Consider the following 18,287-nt stretch of genomic DNA (forward strand, 5'->3'; position numbering starts at 1 on the left):
TAAGATTTTGTGTCGCTGGCCTACACATAATATCCCATAATGTCAAAGTGTAACTATGTTTTTAGACATATATACAAATGAATCAAAAATGAAAAACTGAAATGTGTTGAGTCAATAAGTATTCAACCCCTTTGTTATGGCCAGCCTAAATAAGTTCAGGAGTAAAAATGTGTTTAACAAGTCACATAAGTTCCATGGACTCACTCGGTGTGCAATAATAGTGTTTAACATGATTTTTTAATGACTACCTCATGGATGAACCCCACACATAGAATTATCTGTAAGGTCCCTCAGTCGAGCAGTGAATTTCAATGGTGACTTTAAAACAGTTACAGAGTTGAATGGCTCTGATAGGAGAAAACTGAAAATGGATCAACATTGTAGGTACTCCATAATATTAACCTAAATGACAGAGTGAAAAGAAGGAAGCCTGTACAGAATAACAATAGTCCAAAACATGCATTCTGTTTGCAAAAAGGCACTAAAGTAAAACTGCAAAAAATGTGGCAAAGAAATTAACTTTATGTCCTGAATACAAAGTGTTATGTTTGGGGCAAATCCAACACAACACATCACTGAGTACCACACTTCATATTTTCAAGCATGGTGGTGGCTGCATCATGTTATGAGTATGCTTGTCATCGGCAAGGACTAGGGAGTTTTTTAAAATAAAAATAAATGGAATAGAGCTATAAGCACAGGCAAAATCTTAGAGGAAAACCTGGTTCAGTCTGCTTTCCAACAGACACTGGGAGACAAATTCACCTTTCAGCAGGAAAATAACCTAAAACACAAGGCCAAATATACACTGGAGTTTCTTACCAAGATGAGATTGAATATTCCTGAGTGGCCTAGTTACCGTTTTTGACATAAATCAGCTTGAAAATCTATGGCAAGACTAATCTATGCCTGTCTAGCAATGATCAACAACCAATTTGACAGAGCTTGAAGAATTGTAAAAAGAATAATGGACACATATTGTACAATCCAGGTGTGGAAAGCTCTTAGAGACGTACCCAGAAAGACTCACAGCTGTAATCGCTGCCAACTGTGATTATAACATGTATTGACTCAGGGGTGTGAATTTTAATGTAAATAAGCTATTTCTGAATTACATTTTTAATACATTTGTATAAATTTGTAATAACATGTTTTCACTTTGTGATTATGGGGTATTGTGTGTAGATTGGTGAGAAAAATATATATTTAATCCATTTTGAATTCAGGCTGTAACACAAACATGTGGAATAAGTCAAGGGGTATGAATAGCTTCTGAAAGCTCTGTACATACGAATAGATTGCATTTGGATTACCGATACAGTGTTATTTGAGATTGTTATCTGGATTCGTTCAGACATTCGTTTCTAGTTTTTAATTGTTTGATATTTGTACTGCACCGTTAGGAGCTAGTAACACAAGCGTTTCACTGCACCCGCTGTAACATCTGCTAAACTGTGTACATCAATATGTCTGCCACAATCGCCTTCATCTTTTATGGAGAGGAACGTGAAAGCTGATGTTTGGTGGTGGTGGACTTTGACTTTGAAAAAAAGTTTCAAATGACAGTGACAATGTACATGTTCATAGTAATTGAGAAGTATTTCAACAACACATGCAGGGCACAGCTTTCTCTCAGTCTTACCTTTGCCTTCTGGACTCCTGTTGGGCTCACACATCTCTGGCAATCAGATCCATCATCATCATCATCACTCAGTTTCTCTGATCAATCTGACCAGAGATCAGTCATTAACGATTGTCTTCATCCCACCTGCTGTTTTCCCCCTTTGACACAGTCCGACGCTAACAACACAAAGATGCTAAAAAGTTCCATTTCAATGTGGTTTCGGTGCAACCATTTAAACTGGCATTATTTCAACAGGTTGCTACTGATGGCTGCTACGGCGATATTATTTCTATTTACATAAGCACAAAAGAAAACGAAGATAAGTGTGTGATATTAAGTTATGACTGAAATGTATTATTTGTCCAAATATATTTGCTCTCATATGAAATTCTGTAGGCCTGGGTCAATAAGAGCCGTCTTAGACGTGTATGGCACTAAACTACCGTACCCATTGTTCTCCAAACCCAATAGTTTAGACGATGGTCTATAATGTTCATACAGGATTTGGTAGTTCCTCACAGTCTTACGTTCATCACCATCTCACTTCATGGTCATTGGTCATATGACCTGGGCTCTCATCGTCCCGTGTCCGACGATACACCACCGCACTGACCATACTTCCCCAATAGGGTAAGGATCTGAGGTAGGATTGTAACTAACTTGTGTATGTATCATGTATGTGACCTTAAGTCCTTCAAAGTCAATCAAAGGGTTCATGTAATAGTACAATGTGTGTCCAAAATGGTTACCATGACTATATCAATGACTGCTCCAGTTTGGTAAAAGTCAGAAAGTCCTCTTTACTCCAATGTTCAGTAGTGGAATTACGTGGGCCACTTGTCTCGAGTCACGGGAAGTTGCACATTGAGTTTTAGGTATGGATACTCCCACAGGTTGCTTTGACACTGGGTAAACAGCAGCAGTATAATACAAAAGTTCGACCTCCCTGCCTCTTGGGGCGCTCTGGGATAGTTGGGTTAAACCAATAAACAGATCAATGGGAAAGTGAGGGGGGGGGCTAGACAGAGCTCTCGTCTGGCAGCTGGGGGTCCATTTGTGTGTGCTTCCTCTTCTCTAGGATGCGGTTGAGCTCTTCGGTGAACGAGTGGTAGAGGGGAGATGTGCTCCCCTCGGGGTCCGCTGTCTGCCTCAGCAGCACGTAACTGTTGCCGTTCATCTTGCGAAGGACACTGGGCAACGTCGCCGACATCCCATTGGCGTACTCTGACGATGCGTACGCCGAGGAGGGCAGGGGCGGCGGCATTGGGAGAGGCGGGGCGGGAGGGGGCGGCGACTTCCCCGGAGACCCTCCCCCGGGCACAATCTGAAGGAAGCCGTCGCCCACGTCGTCCACGTTAGAAGCCGACAGGGAGCGGCGTCCGCGCTTGCCGTTGCAGTGGATGGACATGGTCTTGAGCTCCAGATGGGAATGGGAGCTCTTCTTCCTCTCGGCTGCGGCCCCTGACTCGGACAGCCCCTCCTGGGAGTACTTGCGGCCCTGGTAGGGCACTCGATTGCAGAAGCTGACGTAGAGCAACACTATGGTCAGCACCAGGCACAGTCCGCCCAGCACAGCCACCAGGGAGATATACATGGCCTCCATGTGCCTGTAGGTCTGGAACTCAGGTCCAAAGGGGAGGGGAGCAGGTGGGGAGGGCGGGGGCTGCTCGGTGGGGCTGCTGGGGGTAAGAGAAGGGCTTGGTGGGGTGGTAGTGGCGGTGGTTGATAAAGTGTTCGTTGTGACTGTTGGCTCCACAGGGAAGGGCAGGTCAGGGTGCACCTTCACCGTGTACAGCCTCACTGGCACCCACACGTCGTTCTCCACGGCGTAGCAGTGGTAGTCTCCACTCTGGTCGGCCCGGGCGCCTATGAGGAGCAGGCCATCGGTGCCCACGCGGTGGCCCGAGTCGAGGTCATAGCCCTGGAGCTCGTGCCCATCCAGGGTCCAGTGCGGCGTGGCCAGGTTGGAGCGCAGTTCGCACTGGAGGAGGACGTCGTCCCCAGACATCACTGTACGCCTGCGGTGGACTACTGAGAGAGAGAGAGAGAGAGAGAGAGAGAGAGAGAGAGAGAGAGAGAGAGAGAGAGAGAGAGAGAGAGAGAGAGAGAGAGAGAGAGAGAGAGAGAGAGAGAGAGAGAGAGAGAGAGAGAGAGAGAGAGAGAGAGAGAGAGAGAGAGAGAGAGAGAGAGAGAGAGAGAGAGAGAGAGAGAGAGAGAGAGATGCAGATACAGAAACAGATGTAAAGAAATGACAGGTCATATTATCAATGCAGAGCTAACAGGACATCTTAACCTTTCAGTGTCACTTCTCATCTTTATTCGTAGTAAGCTTCTGAAAGCGGACAGAACCCCGCAATGCAGACAGCTCGATCATCTGACCTCTAATTTAATGTAAGAGGAACTGATTAAAGTGAGTGGAGCAGCCCGGGGGAGTAGTAACAGCGCTGCACACCTAATGAAATCCCTTAATGGCCTTTAAATGGTTTGGGTTTGCGGGCAAAAGAGCCACATGTCGGAATATATTAATGCTGTGATATCCCTTAAAATAGAACTTGGTGTGTGTGTGTGTGTGTGTGTGTGTGTGTGTGTGTGTGTGTGAGTGCTCAGTACATACCAGCTCCTGTGCTGTTGTCACAGCCTCTGTTGCCTTTCTGTATATCCTGGGTTAGATTGGAGCTGAATAGGAGCCAGAAGAATGTTAGTTCTCATTTATGCTTCCAGGGCAGTGGGCACCCACACATACTGTACACACAGACAAAGTAGGAATACAGAAACGGTATTGCATTTGAACAGGAGTCATTACATATTACTCATTGAAGTACACATAAAATAGGATGTTGGGTTGTGTATTTAAGTAATCAAACAATCCACCCATTTTATAGAGGTACCTCACGGTACGTTCAGTTAAAGTCAATAAAAGAAAGTAAACAAAAAAAAAGATCTAAGCAAAGCCAATTAAAATATGATAGCAGTTGATCTGCAAGGTTTCTTTTATTTGGAATGAAACTCTCTCAAACTAATGCAATGCTCAAAGCACATAAACAAATCCACAGGAAAACCACAGAAGAGTCTGATGTGTCTGCAGCAGTAATGAAGATTAAAATGTCTGACGCTCACTCATGCAGAGTAAATGATTCCAGACACAAAACAGTCCCCAGCCTCACTCACTGGTATCCCACTAGTGTGTGTGTGTGTGTGTGTGTGTGTGTGTGTGTGTGTGTGTGTGTGTGTGTGTGTGTGTGTGTCCTGCCCTCACCTGTTTGTGCGTGAGGATATTTCCACACACAGCGCCCCGTCCCAGCCACAGTAGGGGTCCCGGGCAAACACACAGTCGAAACAGGACGTGTAGCGCTGGCAGGAGGACAAGGGGACCTGGAGCACTGCAGAGTTGGAGCCCACATAGACACTTCCCTGTTGGACGAGAGCTCATGTTTCATGACTATTTGGTAACAATTTACTTATAACTGGCAGGCACAATGCTTTAAAACGTGTTATTAGCATGTATGAGCAAGGTATAGTACCTGTGTCTGGGAGATGACCATGCTGTCTACAGGCTGAGGGTTCTCAAAAAGCTGCAGCTCCTCTATGATGTGCGTTTGGCCTCCGACCTCTACAGCCCTGTGCAGCCAGCCCTCATCTGCAGGGAAAAACACAGACGTATAATGTTCATCCAACGTTTATATAACATTCAAATAACATTCATATGATATAGCGTTGATATAACTCTCATATAAACATTCATGTAACATTCATCCAAGACAAAAGATGTATTATGCATTACACGTCTAGCCAGACTCACCAGTTCCCAAGAAGAGCACGGTGTAGACGTGTCCGTCCAGAGCTGCCACCCGGTGCGCGGCCATCTTGACGTAATTGACACTTCTCTTGAATAGTAGGGGGCGCTCTCCTATGGGGTGGACCTGTGTAGACATCAGGGGGTGGCGCCTCGCAAAGGTCAACACGTTGTCTGGGAGGTCACGGGACGAGTTGATGCCCTGGGACCGGTGTATGTTTGTGATACACTGGAGGGAGGGAAGGCAGTGAGCGAGAGAGAGGCGGGAGAGGGAAAGAGAGAGCAGTCAAAACAGATCAGAAGAGAGTGAGTGAGACAGAAATAGACAAGGGCTCACCTCAACAGCATTAAGGGGCTCCCTCTTTTACACCCGCATATTAAAGAACTAGTCAGGTGACAGCCAAGTCTAAGTACTGCTTTCACTTATTCAGTCTCTCCAGATGAAGGAAAGAAGACAAGGAAAGGAGGACACTGTAGATAGTATTGAGATTGATCCAAGGTGGTAAGAAACGGGGGAAAGGGGAGGAAGAGAGGGAGGAATAGGTGATTGAGGGGTATTCCTAGAGACTTACCGAGCCAGGTCTTGGTACCGGAACCTTCCCTCTATATTCCCTCCATTTGGAATCCTGCACCTCCATGTAAGGCCCCTCGAAGGCCCTCTGAATATCTGTGAAGGAGTACTGGCACACTGCAGACACCTTGATATTTTTCCTGAGAGAGAAAAAAATGCCCCAAGACACAGAAGAAAAGTCAGAGAATAATAATTCAACGTTATATAAAACATTGAAGCTTGTTCTTGGAAAGTAATTGCCACCGGCCTCCCAAAACGAATTTCAAACACATCAGTGATCCACTCACCGAGAGAGAAAATGTCAATAGACTTGGTAAGGTTTTAGTAGATAATTCACTTAAAGCTGTAGTGGGTGGGAAGCAGTGATGGAAGCAGTGATGTAAAGTCACACTCAAGTATGAGAATTGAGTATTTTTTCCACCACTAGTGGGAAAGAAAGTGGGGGTTTGGTTTTGGGTAACAGTAATCTTTTCCTTGTTCTCTCCTTCCCTTTGTCTTCAACAGGGATATGGGGAGTTGGGACCACGTCATTGACAGGGGTAAGCTCTTGTCTTACTGTATATCAGCACTAAGCTTATGCTTTATTCCTATTCAATGTGCAGTTGAGTCATGTATTCTCAACTGTGTTGGCATCAGTCTTACTACCTGGGACTACACGCTTGGGTAAAAGACTGACTGGATGACCGCATCTAAAATGATACCCGATTTCCTACAGTACCTTATTTCCATTAGAGACAAATAGTCTGGTCAAGGTAAGGTGTAATTTGGAACACACACTCTAAGCCACATGACATGGCTCTGTTGGGGAGTACCTAGGAAAGAAAGAGTAGCTCTGTCCTGTGTATGTGCTAGTAGATAGGAACCAGGTGAAATAACTGCCAAATGCTCCTAGCCTGCAGGTAGGATTAGCCTGTGTGAGTCACTGTAAAGCCTATTGTGTGTCCTCCTTAGCCCGCACAACCAACCCAGGACTTCTTCTGGTGTCTGCCCAGAGTAATACAGTGTTGCCCAAGGGCTTACTCACGTTTACTCACTCAGGTCACACACATGGTGATGGGTGTAACTCACAAGAGAGAGAGAGACAGAGAGAGAGACAGAGAGAGAGAGAGACAGAGTAAGGGAGAGGGAGATAATTCTATATTTGTCTGTTTTTACACCATCAGATTCTCAGAACCGTGGTGACCGTTTGATGCATATGAACACACACACACACACACACACACACACACACACACACACACACACACACACACACACACACACACACACACACACACACACACACACACACACACACACACACAGCTGCCTGCTACTCTATCCTCGCCTGACAGAGTCATTGATATGCTCCTACTGCAGCCTGCAGCCCCAATGTCAGCCTCTCTCACTCCCCATCATTCACTATCAGCCTACAATCTCCCATCCGATAACCACAACAAACTACTAACTACTTACACTGTCAACAGACCACACATCTCTGCATACAAAGTGGTGAGTGCATGACTACACAACAGTATAAAGCCAGTTGACAATTATCCAGTAGTGGTATGGTAGACAATAAATCCCATTGCTCCATCCTCTTACCATTCCAGGCCAAAGATCCCGTAGAAGACGGTGCTGTGTACGTCTGGGCCCTCCAGTACGAAGACGCTACGCAGCACATTGAGGTGGAGCTCGTAGTCAGGAACGGAGCACACCAGTCTAGCCTTCAGGAAGGTCGTCCACTTCCTCTGCAAGGTCCTCTGGCCGCCCCAGTCACCCTGGAAGGGAGGGGGGGAGAAAGGGAGAGATGGACAGGACATCAGTCACACACATAGATACACACTCATACAGTAACACACACACACACACACACACACACACACACAGGTTTACTCATGATCATACGTACACATACCACAAACTCATCCACATACTGTATACACACACACAGAGGCAGACACACAGACCCACACGCACCCCCTGCACGCACACACACACTTACTCACAACCCCACCGCACACACTAGAAGCAGCACTGAGCACCATTGAATGAGAGTGTTCAGTTGAGGCTCACAGTGTGCCTACTTGAACACATTTACTCCAATTGCATTTCGGGCAGCAGCAGCAGCAGCAGAGGAGGCGCTCGGAGGAGAAGAAGCCTGAATAGAGTGATTTAGCACACCCCATTTAGAGCAGAGATTTCTCCCCTCTTTGTATGGCGGGGTTTTAACACACCCATCGCTCTTCATTTCTGTCTTTCATAGACCTCTATCATCTCTCTACCCAGCCTCAGTACTTTATCCGCCGCAAAACACTGTAATCACAGTAAACAAAGTAACCAAAACAAACACAAAACAGCACACATTACTCATACATAAAAAGGGCTGATCCATCGAGAACAATAGCGTTGTTCTCAATGCAAAAAAAAGAGAAGATTAAGCAGAGAAATACACCAGCACTAAAGGTTAATCTTCTCCCTAGTGAATTAGACCCCTGGTGAGAGTTGGCAACCAGCTCTGGGCAGAGAGACAAGATGGCCGCCATCCAAATCTAGGCACAAGCAGCCGGTATAGAAGACTAAAGATATTTGGGTTGTGATGATGTTGGTTGTGGTGATGTTGCTGACAGCCTGTCAGGTGAATTGTATTGCACACGCTCCGTGGCTAATCATCTTGTCACTTCATAATCTCTGTTAACAGACACAAGGACCCCAGCACAGCACCCTGAGGATATGCCTGTGTGAAAATAAATTGTGGAGGAAGTGGACCAGTGCCAAGTGGTGCATATTTTCATTCTAGCCCAGCAGTAGCACACCTGATCAACCTATTAACGAACCAAGCCCTTGGTTCAGGTTTGTTAGTGCTTGTCACTGGTCTAAAACGAGTGGTAGAAGCCATGTAGGGGCTATGGCTAAGAGCTATATAGGCTGATAGCCAAGTAGGCCCGCCTCAAGCATGGATGCCACATCTGGCAACTGGATGGCTGTGCAATAGATTGCACACCGTAGATGTGGGTTGCCGATGAAAAGAAGGTTGGGGATTGGCTGAGAAGCAGACCGACCAGTGGCAATCCTCCAGTTGTCGCTGGCTAGCGACTAATGTGAATTCTGTGTCTGGGGATCTGTCGCCGCTGCAACTGTCATCATCATGGGTGACTGCCACTGTGCCGAGTCGGGCCCCCCCCCGCCGCCCCGCCCCCCAGACTGACATCTGCATGGTCTGCTGTGGCCCAGTTATGGCTGGATCCATCACAATCTACCCCTCCACCACCACCACTACCACAAAGTGGGCACAGGCAGCAGACTTGACCCCATTCCCAGAAATCTGAATTTTTGAAAGAGGGGGACTGCAAGCATGAAGATTACAGTTACACCAGGCACAGCCAAAGAGAGAGGAGGTGGAGTGTTGAAACAACCGTTTTCTGTATCTCCAGGAGTGGTTCCTGGGCACAGTGTCTGACACAGTGTCTGATCTCCAGTAAAATTAGGTAGGAGGGAGCGAGTGGGGGGAGGGAGCGAGCGAGAGGAGAGAGAAAGTGGGGAGAGAAAGAGAGTCTACCATTGCAGCGGGGGTTGGGTGGGCTTCTACCCTGCCTGGCAACAGTGGCACACTGTGGAGTCCTTCAGAAAGCAGCCAAGATGTGAAAGGGAACAATAATCAACCTGAAGTTCACTCAGTGGGTGAGAGCACAATGTGAATGAAAAACACAGGCCACTCCAAGAGCAAGCTCGCTACTCCTCTCCTCAGAACTGAAAACAAGAAGTACATTAAATTAATTCAATATAAGGTTGCCAACCCTCCAGGTTTGGCCTGGAGTTTTGGTGAGAAGGGAAGCTATTCCGGGAGAATGCTGGTTGAGGGCGAAATCGGAGGACAGACTCATAGTGATGGCTGGTTTCCTTGTGTTTGATCTATTCATTCCATTCCAGCCATTGAGCTCGTCCTCTAGAGCAACCCCAAATGACATAACACGTTTCCCCCTCCAGGCCTACCTTGCAGACGCGGGCAACCCGTGCCACCCTGGTCTGGCTGGGGTAGGCCATCTGCTCCTGGCTCCTCTCCGTGAAAAAGAAGTAGATCTTGTCGTCGTCGCCCAGCAAGCTGTTGACACTCTCCTTCAGCAGCACCGAGCCCACAAAGTCCGCCTCTGCTCACACAATAACAACACACCATCATTCTGTGTATATTCTGTCCAACTTCGGACAAAGCACATACTATGGAGAGATTCATGTTATTGACAACCTGCTACCATGCCACCTACTTCTATAGAGATAATGTAGGCTGAAAGCAAGGATGACCTCAGGGTATAAATTCAAGATCGCTAAAGTGAAGGAAGATCTTGTATTATGAAGGAATGGATATTAAATGGTCTATGTTTTCGACCAGTACTTCGTACCAGACCTGGTTTCAAATACTATTTACTGTATTTGAATTACTTTTAAATACATTTAGAAACAATTACACCACATGACCAAAAGTATGTGGACCCCTGCTTGTCGAACATCTCATTCCAAAATCATGGGCATTAATATGGAGTTGGTCCCCCCTTTGCTGGTATAACAGCCTCCACTCTTCTGGGAAGGCTTTCCACTAGATGTTGGAACATTGCTGCAGGGACTTGCTTCCATTCAGCCACAAGAGTATTGGTGAGGTCGGGTACTGATGTTGGGCGATTAGGCCTGGCTTGCAGTCGGCGTTCCAATTCATCCCAAAAGTGTTTGATGGGGTTGAGGTCAGGGCTCTGTGCAGGCCAGTCATGGACTTCCACACTAATCTCAACAAACTATTTCTGTATGGACCTCATTTTGTGCACCGGGGCATTGTCATGCTGAAACAGGAACGGGCCTTCCCCAAACTGTTGCCACAAAGTTGGAAGCACAGAATCGTCTAGAATGTCATTGTATCCTGTATCATTAAGATTTCCCTTCACTGGAACTAAGAGGCCTAGTCCGAAACATGAAAAACAACCCCAGACCATTATTCCTCCTCTACCAAACTTTACAGTTGGCAGTATGCATTCAGGCAGATAGCGTTCTGCTGGCATCCGCCAAACTCAGATTTGTTCGTCGTATTGCCAGATGGTGAAGCGTGATTCGTCACTCCAGAGAACGCGTTTACACTGCTCCAGAGTCCATTGGCGGCGATCTTTACAACACTCCAGCCGACGCTTGGCATTGCGTATTGTGATCTTAGGCTTGTGTGCGGCAGCTCGGCCATGGAAACCCATTTCATGAAGCTCCCGACGAACAGTTCTTGGTTGTGAGTGTTTCAACCGAGGACAGACGATTTTTACGCGCTTCAACACTTGGCGGTTCTGCTCTGTGAGCTTGTGTAGCCTACTACTTTGCGGCTGAGCCATTGTTGCTCCTAGATGTTTCCACTTCACAATAACAGCACTTACAGTTGACCGGGGCAGCTCTAGCAGAGCAGAAATTTGACACACTGACTTGTTGGAAAGGTGGCATCCGATGATGGTGCCATGTTGAAAGTCACTGAGCTCTTCAGTAAGGCCATTCCAGTGATGTGTTTGTCTATGGAGATTGCATGGCGGTGTGCTCTATTTTATACACCTGTCAGCAACGGATGTGGCTGAAATAGCCGAATCCACTGATTTGAAGGGGTGTCCACATACTTTTGTATATATAGTGTATTTTGACAAAGTTTCTTTAATTATTTTCACAAGTAGTTGAATATTGCCATAATGTATTTGGAAATTGAAAAGTATTGGCATGTATTTACAACCATGTGTCTATTTGAAGTAGTTGTTTTTTTGGCTGTGTATTTGAAAATACCCTAAGGTCTGCTTAGTACCGTATAGCTGTAGTATTATGAATCAAAATGACAGTTTTGGTATTGGTATTCTAAAATTGCATAACCGTAGGGATCAAGCCACAAAATGTGACCAATGCGTATAAGATAAGGGATGGGCCATAATCTGTCCTTACCCAGCAGCCACCTGGTCGGGGCCTCCTCTGTCCTCAGAGTGGGGAAGGGGAAGTTCCGACGAACGTCCGGAGAGCTGCGGAACTCATACTGGGACGCTGAGAACATCTCACCGTCTGACAGACCACAGACAGTGATATGGAGGGGTCAGAGAGAGAGAACAGGAGATCGAAGAGCGTCTCTCAGTTTCTTCTTACTGCTTGGTTAGGGCAAAATAGTGCACCCCAAGGAGTAGATAAAGGTTCTTACCCACAAGGAGGCTGGTGTAGCCCTTGGCTGGGTCGTAGGGACACCTGTCCCTGCCCTCCTCGAAGCCAGAGGAGAAACTGAAGCGCTCCACATCCTGATAGAGAGAAGAAGCAGAAGAGAAAGGGTCAATAACTATACCACGGGATATAAATCACACCACCACCATAACAAAACAGATAACACAGCATGCTAATGGCAGTACGTTGGCAGCCAGAATGTAAACAAGGAAGTTTCCAGTAACAGGAATAACAGCTCTTACTATGTAAGCACAGAGGGGCCTGAAGGCGTGCGTGCCACAGACGTACAGGTGAGTCTCATTGTACCTCTGTAGGAAGCGGATGTGATTATAACACTCTGTCTGTAGGAGAGACAACGCAGGACAGTTATACACCTACATAGCATCAACCTAGTCCTGGAGACACAGGCTAACACATTCACTTGACTCCTTCTGCATGAGGACTACATTATTACATTATAATAACAACAGCACATCATTGTTATACCATTTCATGAGGAGAGAGAGAGAAAGAGAGAGAGAAAGAGAGAGAGATACAGACCAGACCAGACCAGACCAGACCAGACCAGACAGACAGACAGACAGACAGACAGACAGACAGACAGACAGACAGACAGACAGACAGACAGACAGACAGAGATACAGACCAGACCAGACCAGACCAGACAGACAGACAGAAACAACAGACAGAAGACAGACAGACAGACAGACAGACAGACAGACAGACAGACAGACAGACAGACAGACAGAGACAGAAGACCAGACCATAAACAACAAAACAACAGACAGACAGACGACAGACAGACAGACAGACAGACAGACAGACAGACAGACAGACAGACAGACAGACAGACAGACAGACAGACAGACAGACAGACAGACAGACAGAGATACAGAGACAGACCAGACCAGACCATACAGAGACAGACAGACAGACAGACAGACAGACAGACAGACAGACAGACAGACAGACAGACAGACAGACAGACAGACAGACAGACAGACAGACAGACAGACAGACAGACAGAGCGGTGTGAGCTACATGCAATGGGTTGTACCTGATTGTCTTTTCCTTTGTTGAGACACTGCTTCATCTGCTCGGCCGAAGCTTCCCAGTCAATCTGTAAGGGGGAGAAGAATGACCTCTCATGTCACCCAAATAGGTAGTGGGAGGATGGACAGTGTAACATGCCAACATTTAAATACCAGTGAATACTGCTCTTTAATATCTGATTAATATCTATTTAAAATCTGATAACCAGGCGGCGAATCGCATCTCTGCATGTCTGTCAGACATATCAGTGTGGATGACGGATCACCAGCTCAAGCTGAACCTCGGCAAGACGGAGCTGCTCTTCCTCCCGGGGAAGGACTGCCCGTTCCATGATCTCGCCATCACGGTTGACAACTCCCTTGTGTCCTCCTCCCAGAGTGCTAAGAACCTTGGCGTGATCCTGGACAACACCCTGTCGTTCTCCACTAACATCAAGGCGGTGACCCGATCCTGTAGGTTCATGCTCCACAACATTCGCAGAGTACGACCCTGCCTCACACAGGAAGCAGCGCAGGTCCTAATCCAGGCACTTGTCATCTCCCGTCTGGATTACTGCAACTCGCTGTTGGCTGGGCTCCCTGCCTGTGCCATTAAACCCCTACAACTCATCCAGAACGCCGCAGCCCGTCTGGTGTTCAACCTTCCCAAGTTCTCTCACGTCACCCCGCTCCTCCGCTCTCTCCACTGGCTTCCAGTTGAAGCTCGCATCCGCTACAAGACCATGGTGATTGCCTACGGAGCTGTGAAGGGAACGGCACCTCCATACCTTCAGGCTCTGATCAGGCCCTACACCCAAACAAGGGCACTGCGTTCATCCACCACTGGCCTGCTGGCCCCCCTACCTCTGAGGAAGCACAGTTCCCGCTCAGCCCAGTCAAAACTGTTCGCTGCTCTGGCACCCCAATGGTGGAACAAGCTCCCTCACGACGCCAGGACAGCAGAGTCAATCACCACCTTCCGGAGACACCTGAAACCCCACCTCTTTAAGGAATACCTAGGATAGGATAAAGTAATCCTTCTAACCCCCCCCTTAAAATATTTAGATGCACTATTGTAAAGTGGTTGTTCCACTGGATATCATAAGGTGAATGCACCATTTTGTAAGTCGCTCTGGATAAGAGCGTCTGCTAAATGACTTAAATGTAAATGTAAATGTAATATTCCAATGAATACTCCACTGTAATACTCCAGTGAATACTCAATTTTATTACTCCATTTTAATACTCCAGTTACTCCCATCAACTACACTGTGTTTTAATCTATTCTGTTGGCCCGTGAGTAAACTTGCCCCATGCATTTAATCCAATGCCCACACTGAAGAAAATGAACGTACAATAGGATTTACTGAATCTCCTTAAGGCTATTTTTAGCCTGTCCTGTTTAAAAGTTGTGAAAGAGAAAAAGATTTGTGAAAGAGGGTTAGTTTTGCAAATTGCAACATACCGGTCATGTGATATGATGTGCTGTATCAGCTAACCAGTTACAAATACAATACAACTTAAATGCCAATCTAAACGTTAGCAAATTAGCATCCCGGCACTCACCGTGAGGTTGCCAGGCGTGGAGATGTTGGTGGTGTCCAGGGCATAGAGAGCCCCCCTGGCCCCCACGTATAGCACCCCATTGTCCTCCTCCAGTAGTAGTGTGCTGTAGTTTTGAGATGGGCTGCTGAAACGCTGGCAACCTAACAGGCCTGAAAACAAACACACAAACTTACTGAGTCTTTGGGGTCGATTTAACTGAACCTGCATTGTGGTATTTGCACAGTTTGGTCAAATAAAGTCACAGAATGGTGTTGTTACTGGAAAAAATTATAATTACTATTACTACTGCCAAGTACTAGACCCACAAGTTGATGCTTCCACTTTCAGAATAAGAAAATATTCCCCAAATATTACTATGTTGGATCTGGTGGAATTCCAGTCTTAGGTATGCTGTAAGTCTTGCCTCATAGATTGAAACTGTCTGTACTTAAAGTTGTACTTAAAGTTATATAGTTGGAATATTCAACTATGCACATACTTCCTCTTTCCAATGGTCTTGGTGACATTATATCAGGCTGTGTTTTCTACCGATTCATCATTTTTTCCGGTAGCTTAACTATCTATCAGAAGTAAATGGGAAGTGCAACAGATTGACTGTGACAAGCGTGCATCCGTCCCCAGTAAATCAATATGTGGACGTCATGCATATAAGTTCTTATTACTGCAAGCAGCCTGGGACATACTCCCATCAATTCACCAAAGTAAAGGGGGGAGGAAGAGGAAAGGAGGAACAGAGGGGAAGAAGGAGGAGGAAAGGAAAACGAGGGGGAGGAGGGTCGAGGAAGGAGGAGAGGAAATTAAAGAGGAGGATGTGTGCTAAATTATTATACCCATCTACACCATGCTGACTCACATTCCTCAGTGTATTTTCCATTATTCCTCCCTCCTTTTGTTCAACTCTCCCTCTCTCCATCTCACATTTATTCTCGTCATCTCTGTCCGCCTCTATCCCGTTCTTAATCTCTCTTTCTATCCCATACTCCTCACTTTTTTTATCTTCAAACTCCATCAATGAATGTTCAGTACTGCTACTCACAACTAAAATACTGTCTTATCTGCCTCACCACTAAATAAGATCACATCTTAAATATAGCAGCCTAGATGAAAACAATGACCTCTTTTTCACCACTTCGTAGAAACGGAGCAGCTTGCCCCCATTTCAGAGGTTCCAGACTACTGATAAAATATTTAGTTTGATCCGTTTCCATGAATTAAGGTCAAAACACAAAGGAATGAAAGAAATGTGTAACCTTGTGTTGTTTGTCTGCTGTATTTGTTCAAGGGATATGAAGCTCAGGCGCTGTACAATATGCAGGGATTGAGATAACCCTAATCAACCCTTCTTGTGCACCCCTTCCCCCAATGGCACACAGACACACGCACATTGCCCTAATTGTGGCATTTGTACGCTTATATGATTTGACAGTACTGGGGCACATCTCCCTGAATGAATGCTGAATGCCCTCAAAATGCCCTCCCCCAATACCCCATTTCAAACACAACCATCACTTCTACTACCCCACGATATTAAGATTTACAACATAGAAACATGCAATGGTTGTGAGCAGATGCTATAAATCAAATTACCCAATATTACTGGGAGCTTATATATATATATATATATGATGTCGACGACAGACATGGTCGCCCTGTTTCCAGCGCCTATCCCATTTTGCATATTTGATTTGTTTGTGTATGTTATTTCTTACATTATTTGCTCAGAACGTTTCTTGCATTATTACCTACCATTATTACCTATTATTACCTATTACCTAGAGCCGAAAATAACTTATGGATATTAGATCACTCATCAGCATTTCGACCAGAAATTAGATTTCACTGAATTGGATCCTTTCTTTTAACTCCCTGAGGCAATTCCAGTCATCCTGACGCCACCGCCGGAGAAAAGGAATAAGGAGTGGGCTCCTAGCATAGCCGCGGGAAGTAAGGGTGCTAGGGGTGCTGCGGCACCCCCTGATAAATCTAAATTAAAAAAAAAAAAAAAAATTGACAACAGCAGCCCTAACCCAAAACATCTTCCCGCGGCCATGGCTCCTAGTCAGACTCAGGAGGTGCGAATACCATCCACCGCTTCCAAGTATATTACTTGCTAACGTTCAGTCCCTGGACAATGAAATAGACGAGCTCAGGGCGCTGATCTCTTTCCAGAGAGACATCAGGAACTGTAACATACGGAATTATGTCTCTCTCCGGATATACTGTCCCCGTCCATTCAGCCAGCCGGGTTCTCCATCCTTCGCACAGACCGGAAAAAATTATTATCCGGGGAAAAGAAAGGTGGAGGTGTACAGTATGTTTCATGATTAACTACTCGTGGTGTGATTGTGGTAACGTTCAGGAACTCAAGTTCTCCTGATCTGGAATATCTCACCATCAAATGCCGACCGCATTACCTCCCAAGATATATCTGCCCCAAGCTGACACAGCACCCAGGAACTAAACTTGACTATGTGCAAACTGGAAAGCGCATATCCTGAGGCCACATTTATTGTAGCTGTAGACTTTAATAAAGGAAATCTGAGGAAAATGCAACCAAAGCTCCTCGCTCATCCAGCACTCTTGACCATTGCTACTCCCCCTTCCGGGACGGCTACAGGCAGAAACTTAAACATGAAGCACCCATGTAAAGACTGTTCAACGTTGGTCTGACCAACTGGAATCTCATTCTGATATTTCTTAATTTCTTTATTTCGATTTGTGTGTATTGTTAGGTATTACTGCACTGTTGGAGCTAGAAACATTAGCATTTTCGCTGCAACTGTGATAAAATCTGCAAAATATATGTATGCGATTAATCAAATTTGATTTGATTGATAGAATGTGTGACTCTTCATTTTTATAGCCCATGTGGTTAATTTAAATCATGCTTTGACTCTATGGTCTTCTATAAGGGTTGACAAATGGTTTCAATAAAACACACTAGGGAGAGACCACACTGTGCCAAGACTTATAATACACACAATCATGCCAGTCAGATTTATTGGGTTCTTCTGATAGGGTTAATAATGTCATCAAATGCATTACTGTAGTTTCTGACAAAAAAAGTAGAGAATGTCCTTCGATACATCTCTGTGGACAGGTGCACAATTCGCATAATTCAACCACCCTCGCAGACGGCAATGGCTTAAATGACAAAAAAATTGGGATTGCCAGTTACTACAACAAATACTACATGTTGTCACTTGTCACTGGTAAAGTCACTTTGTTATGCTGTCTAACCTCTTTGAAAACCTCCTCCCCACACAAACAGTCTCTCAGGGATACAATGGTGATACTATGAGTAGCACCCATGACTAGCATGCAGGCAGGCAGAGAGATAGTCAGAGAGACAGGCAGTCAGAGAGACAGGCAGTCAGAGACACAGGCAGTCAGAGACTCAGGCAGTCAGAGACACAGGCAGTCAGAGACACAGGCAGTCAGAGACACAGGCAGTCAGAGAGACAGGCAGAGACATGAGTGAGCCATGAGAATCTCTTCTCCACTGACCAACTC

General features: G+C 45.9%; 1 protein-coding gene across 3 annotated transcripts in view; it reads right to left on the reverse strand.

Moving 5' to 3' along the window:
* Positions 1–1,357: 1,357 nt before the first annotated feature.
* Positions 1,358–18,287, reverse strand: part of sema4gb (sema domain, immunoglobulin domain (Ig), transmembrane domain (TM) and short cytoplasmic domain, (semaphorin) 4Gb) — a 32,106-nt gene continuing 15,176 nt past the window's right edge. The window contains exons 3-15 of one of the 3 annotated variants that reach the window (XM_014159034.2): positions 14,775–14,923; positions 13,235–13,297; positions 12,420–12,518; positions 12,161–12,254; positions 11,914–12,027; positions 9,961–10,115; positions 7,573–7,748; positions 5,990–6,128; positions 5,424–5,646; positions 5,146–5,261; positions 4,881–5,035; positions 4,239–4,300; positions 1,358–3,655 (exon numbers count right to left, since the gene is read on the reverse strand). In XM_014159034.2, coding sequence (XP_014014509.1) covers positions 2,643–3,655; positions 4,239–4,300; positions 4,881–5,035; positions 5,146–5,261; positions 5,424–5,646; positions 5,990–6,128; positions 7,573–7,748; positions 9,961–10,115; positions 11,914–12,027; positions 12,161–12,254; positions 12,420–12,518; positions 13,235–13,297; positions 14,775–14,923 — 2,558 coding nt within the window. In that variant the 3' untranslated portion in view covers positions 1,358–2,642. The remainder of the gene's footprint in view (positions 3,656–4,238; positions 4,301–4,880; positions 5,036–5,145; positions 5,262–5,423; positions 5,647–5,989; positions 6,129–7,572; positions 7,749–9,960; positions 10,116–11,913; positions 12,028–12,160; positions 12,255–12,419; positions 12,519–13,234; positions 13,298–14,774; positions 14,924–18,287) is intronic. The other 2 variants (XM_014159040.2, XM_014159033.2) reach the window with 2 other exon arrangements.

Source organism: Salmo salar, chromosome ssa19 (assembly GCF_905237065.1).
Source record: "Salmo salar chromosome ssa19, Ssal_v3.1, whole genome shotgun sequence".
NCBI lineage: Eukaryota > Metazoa > Chordata > Actinopteri > Salmoniformes > Salmonidae > Salmo > Salmo salar.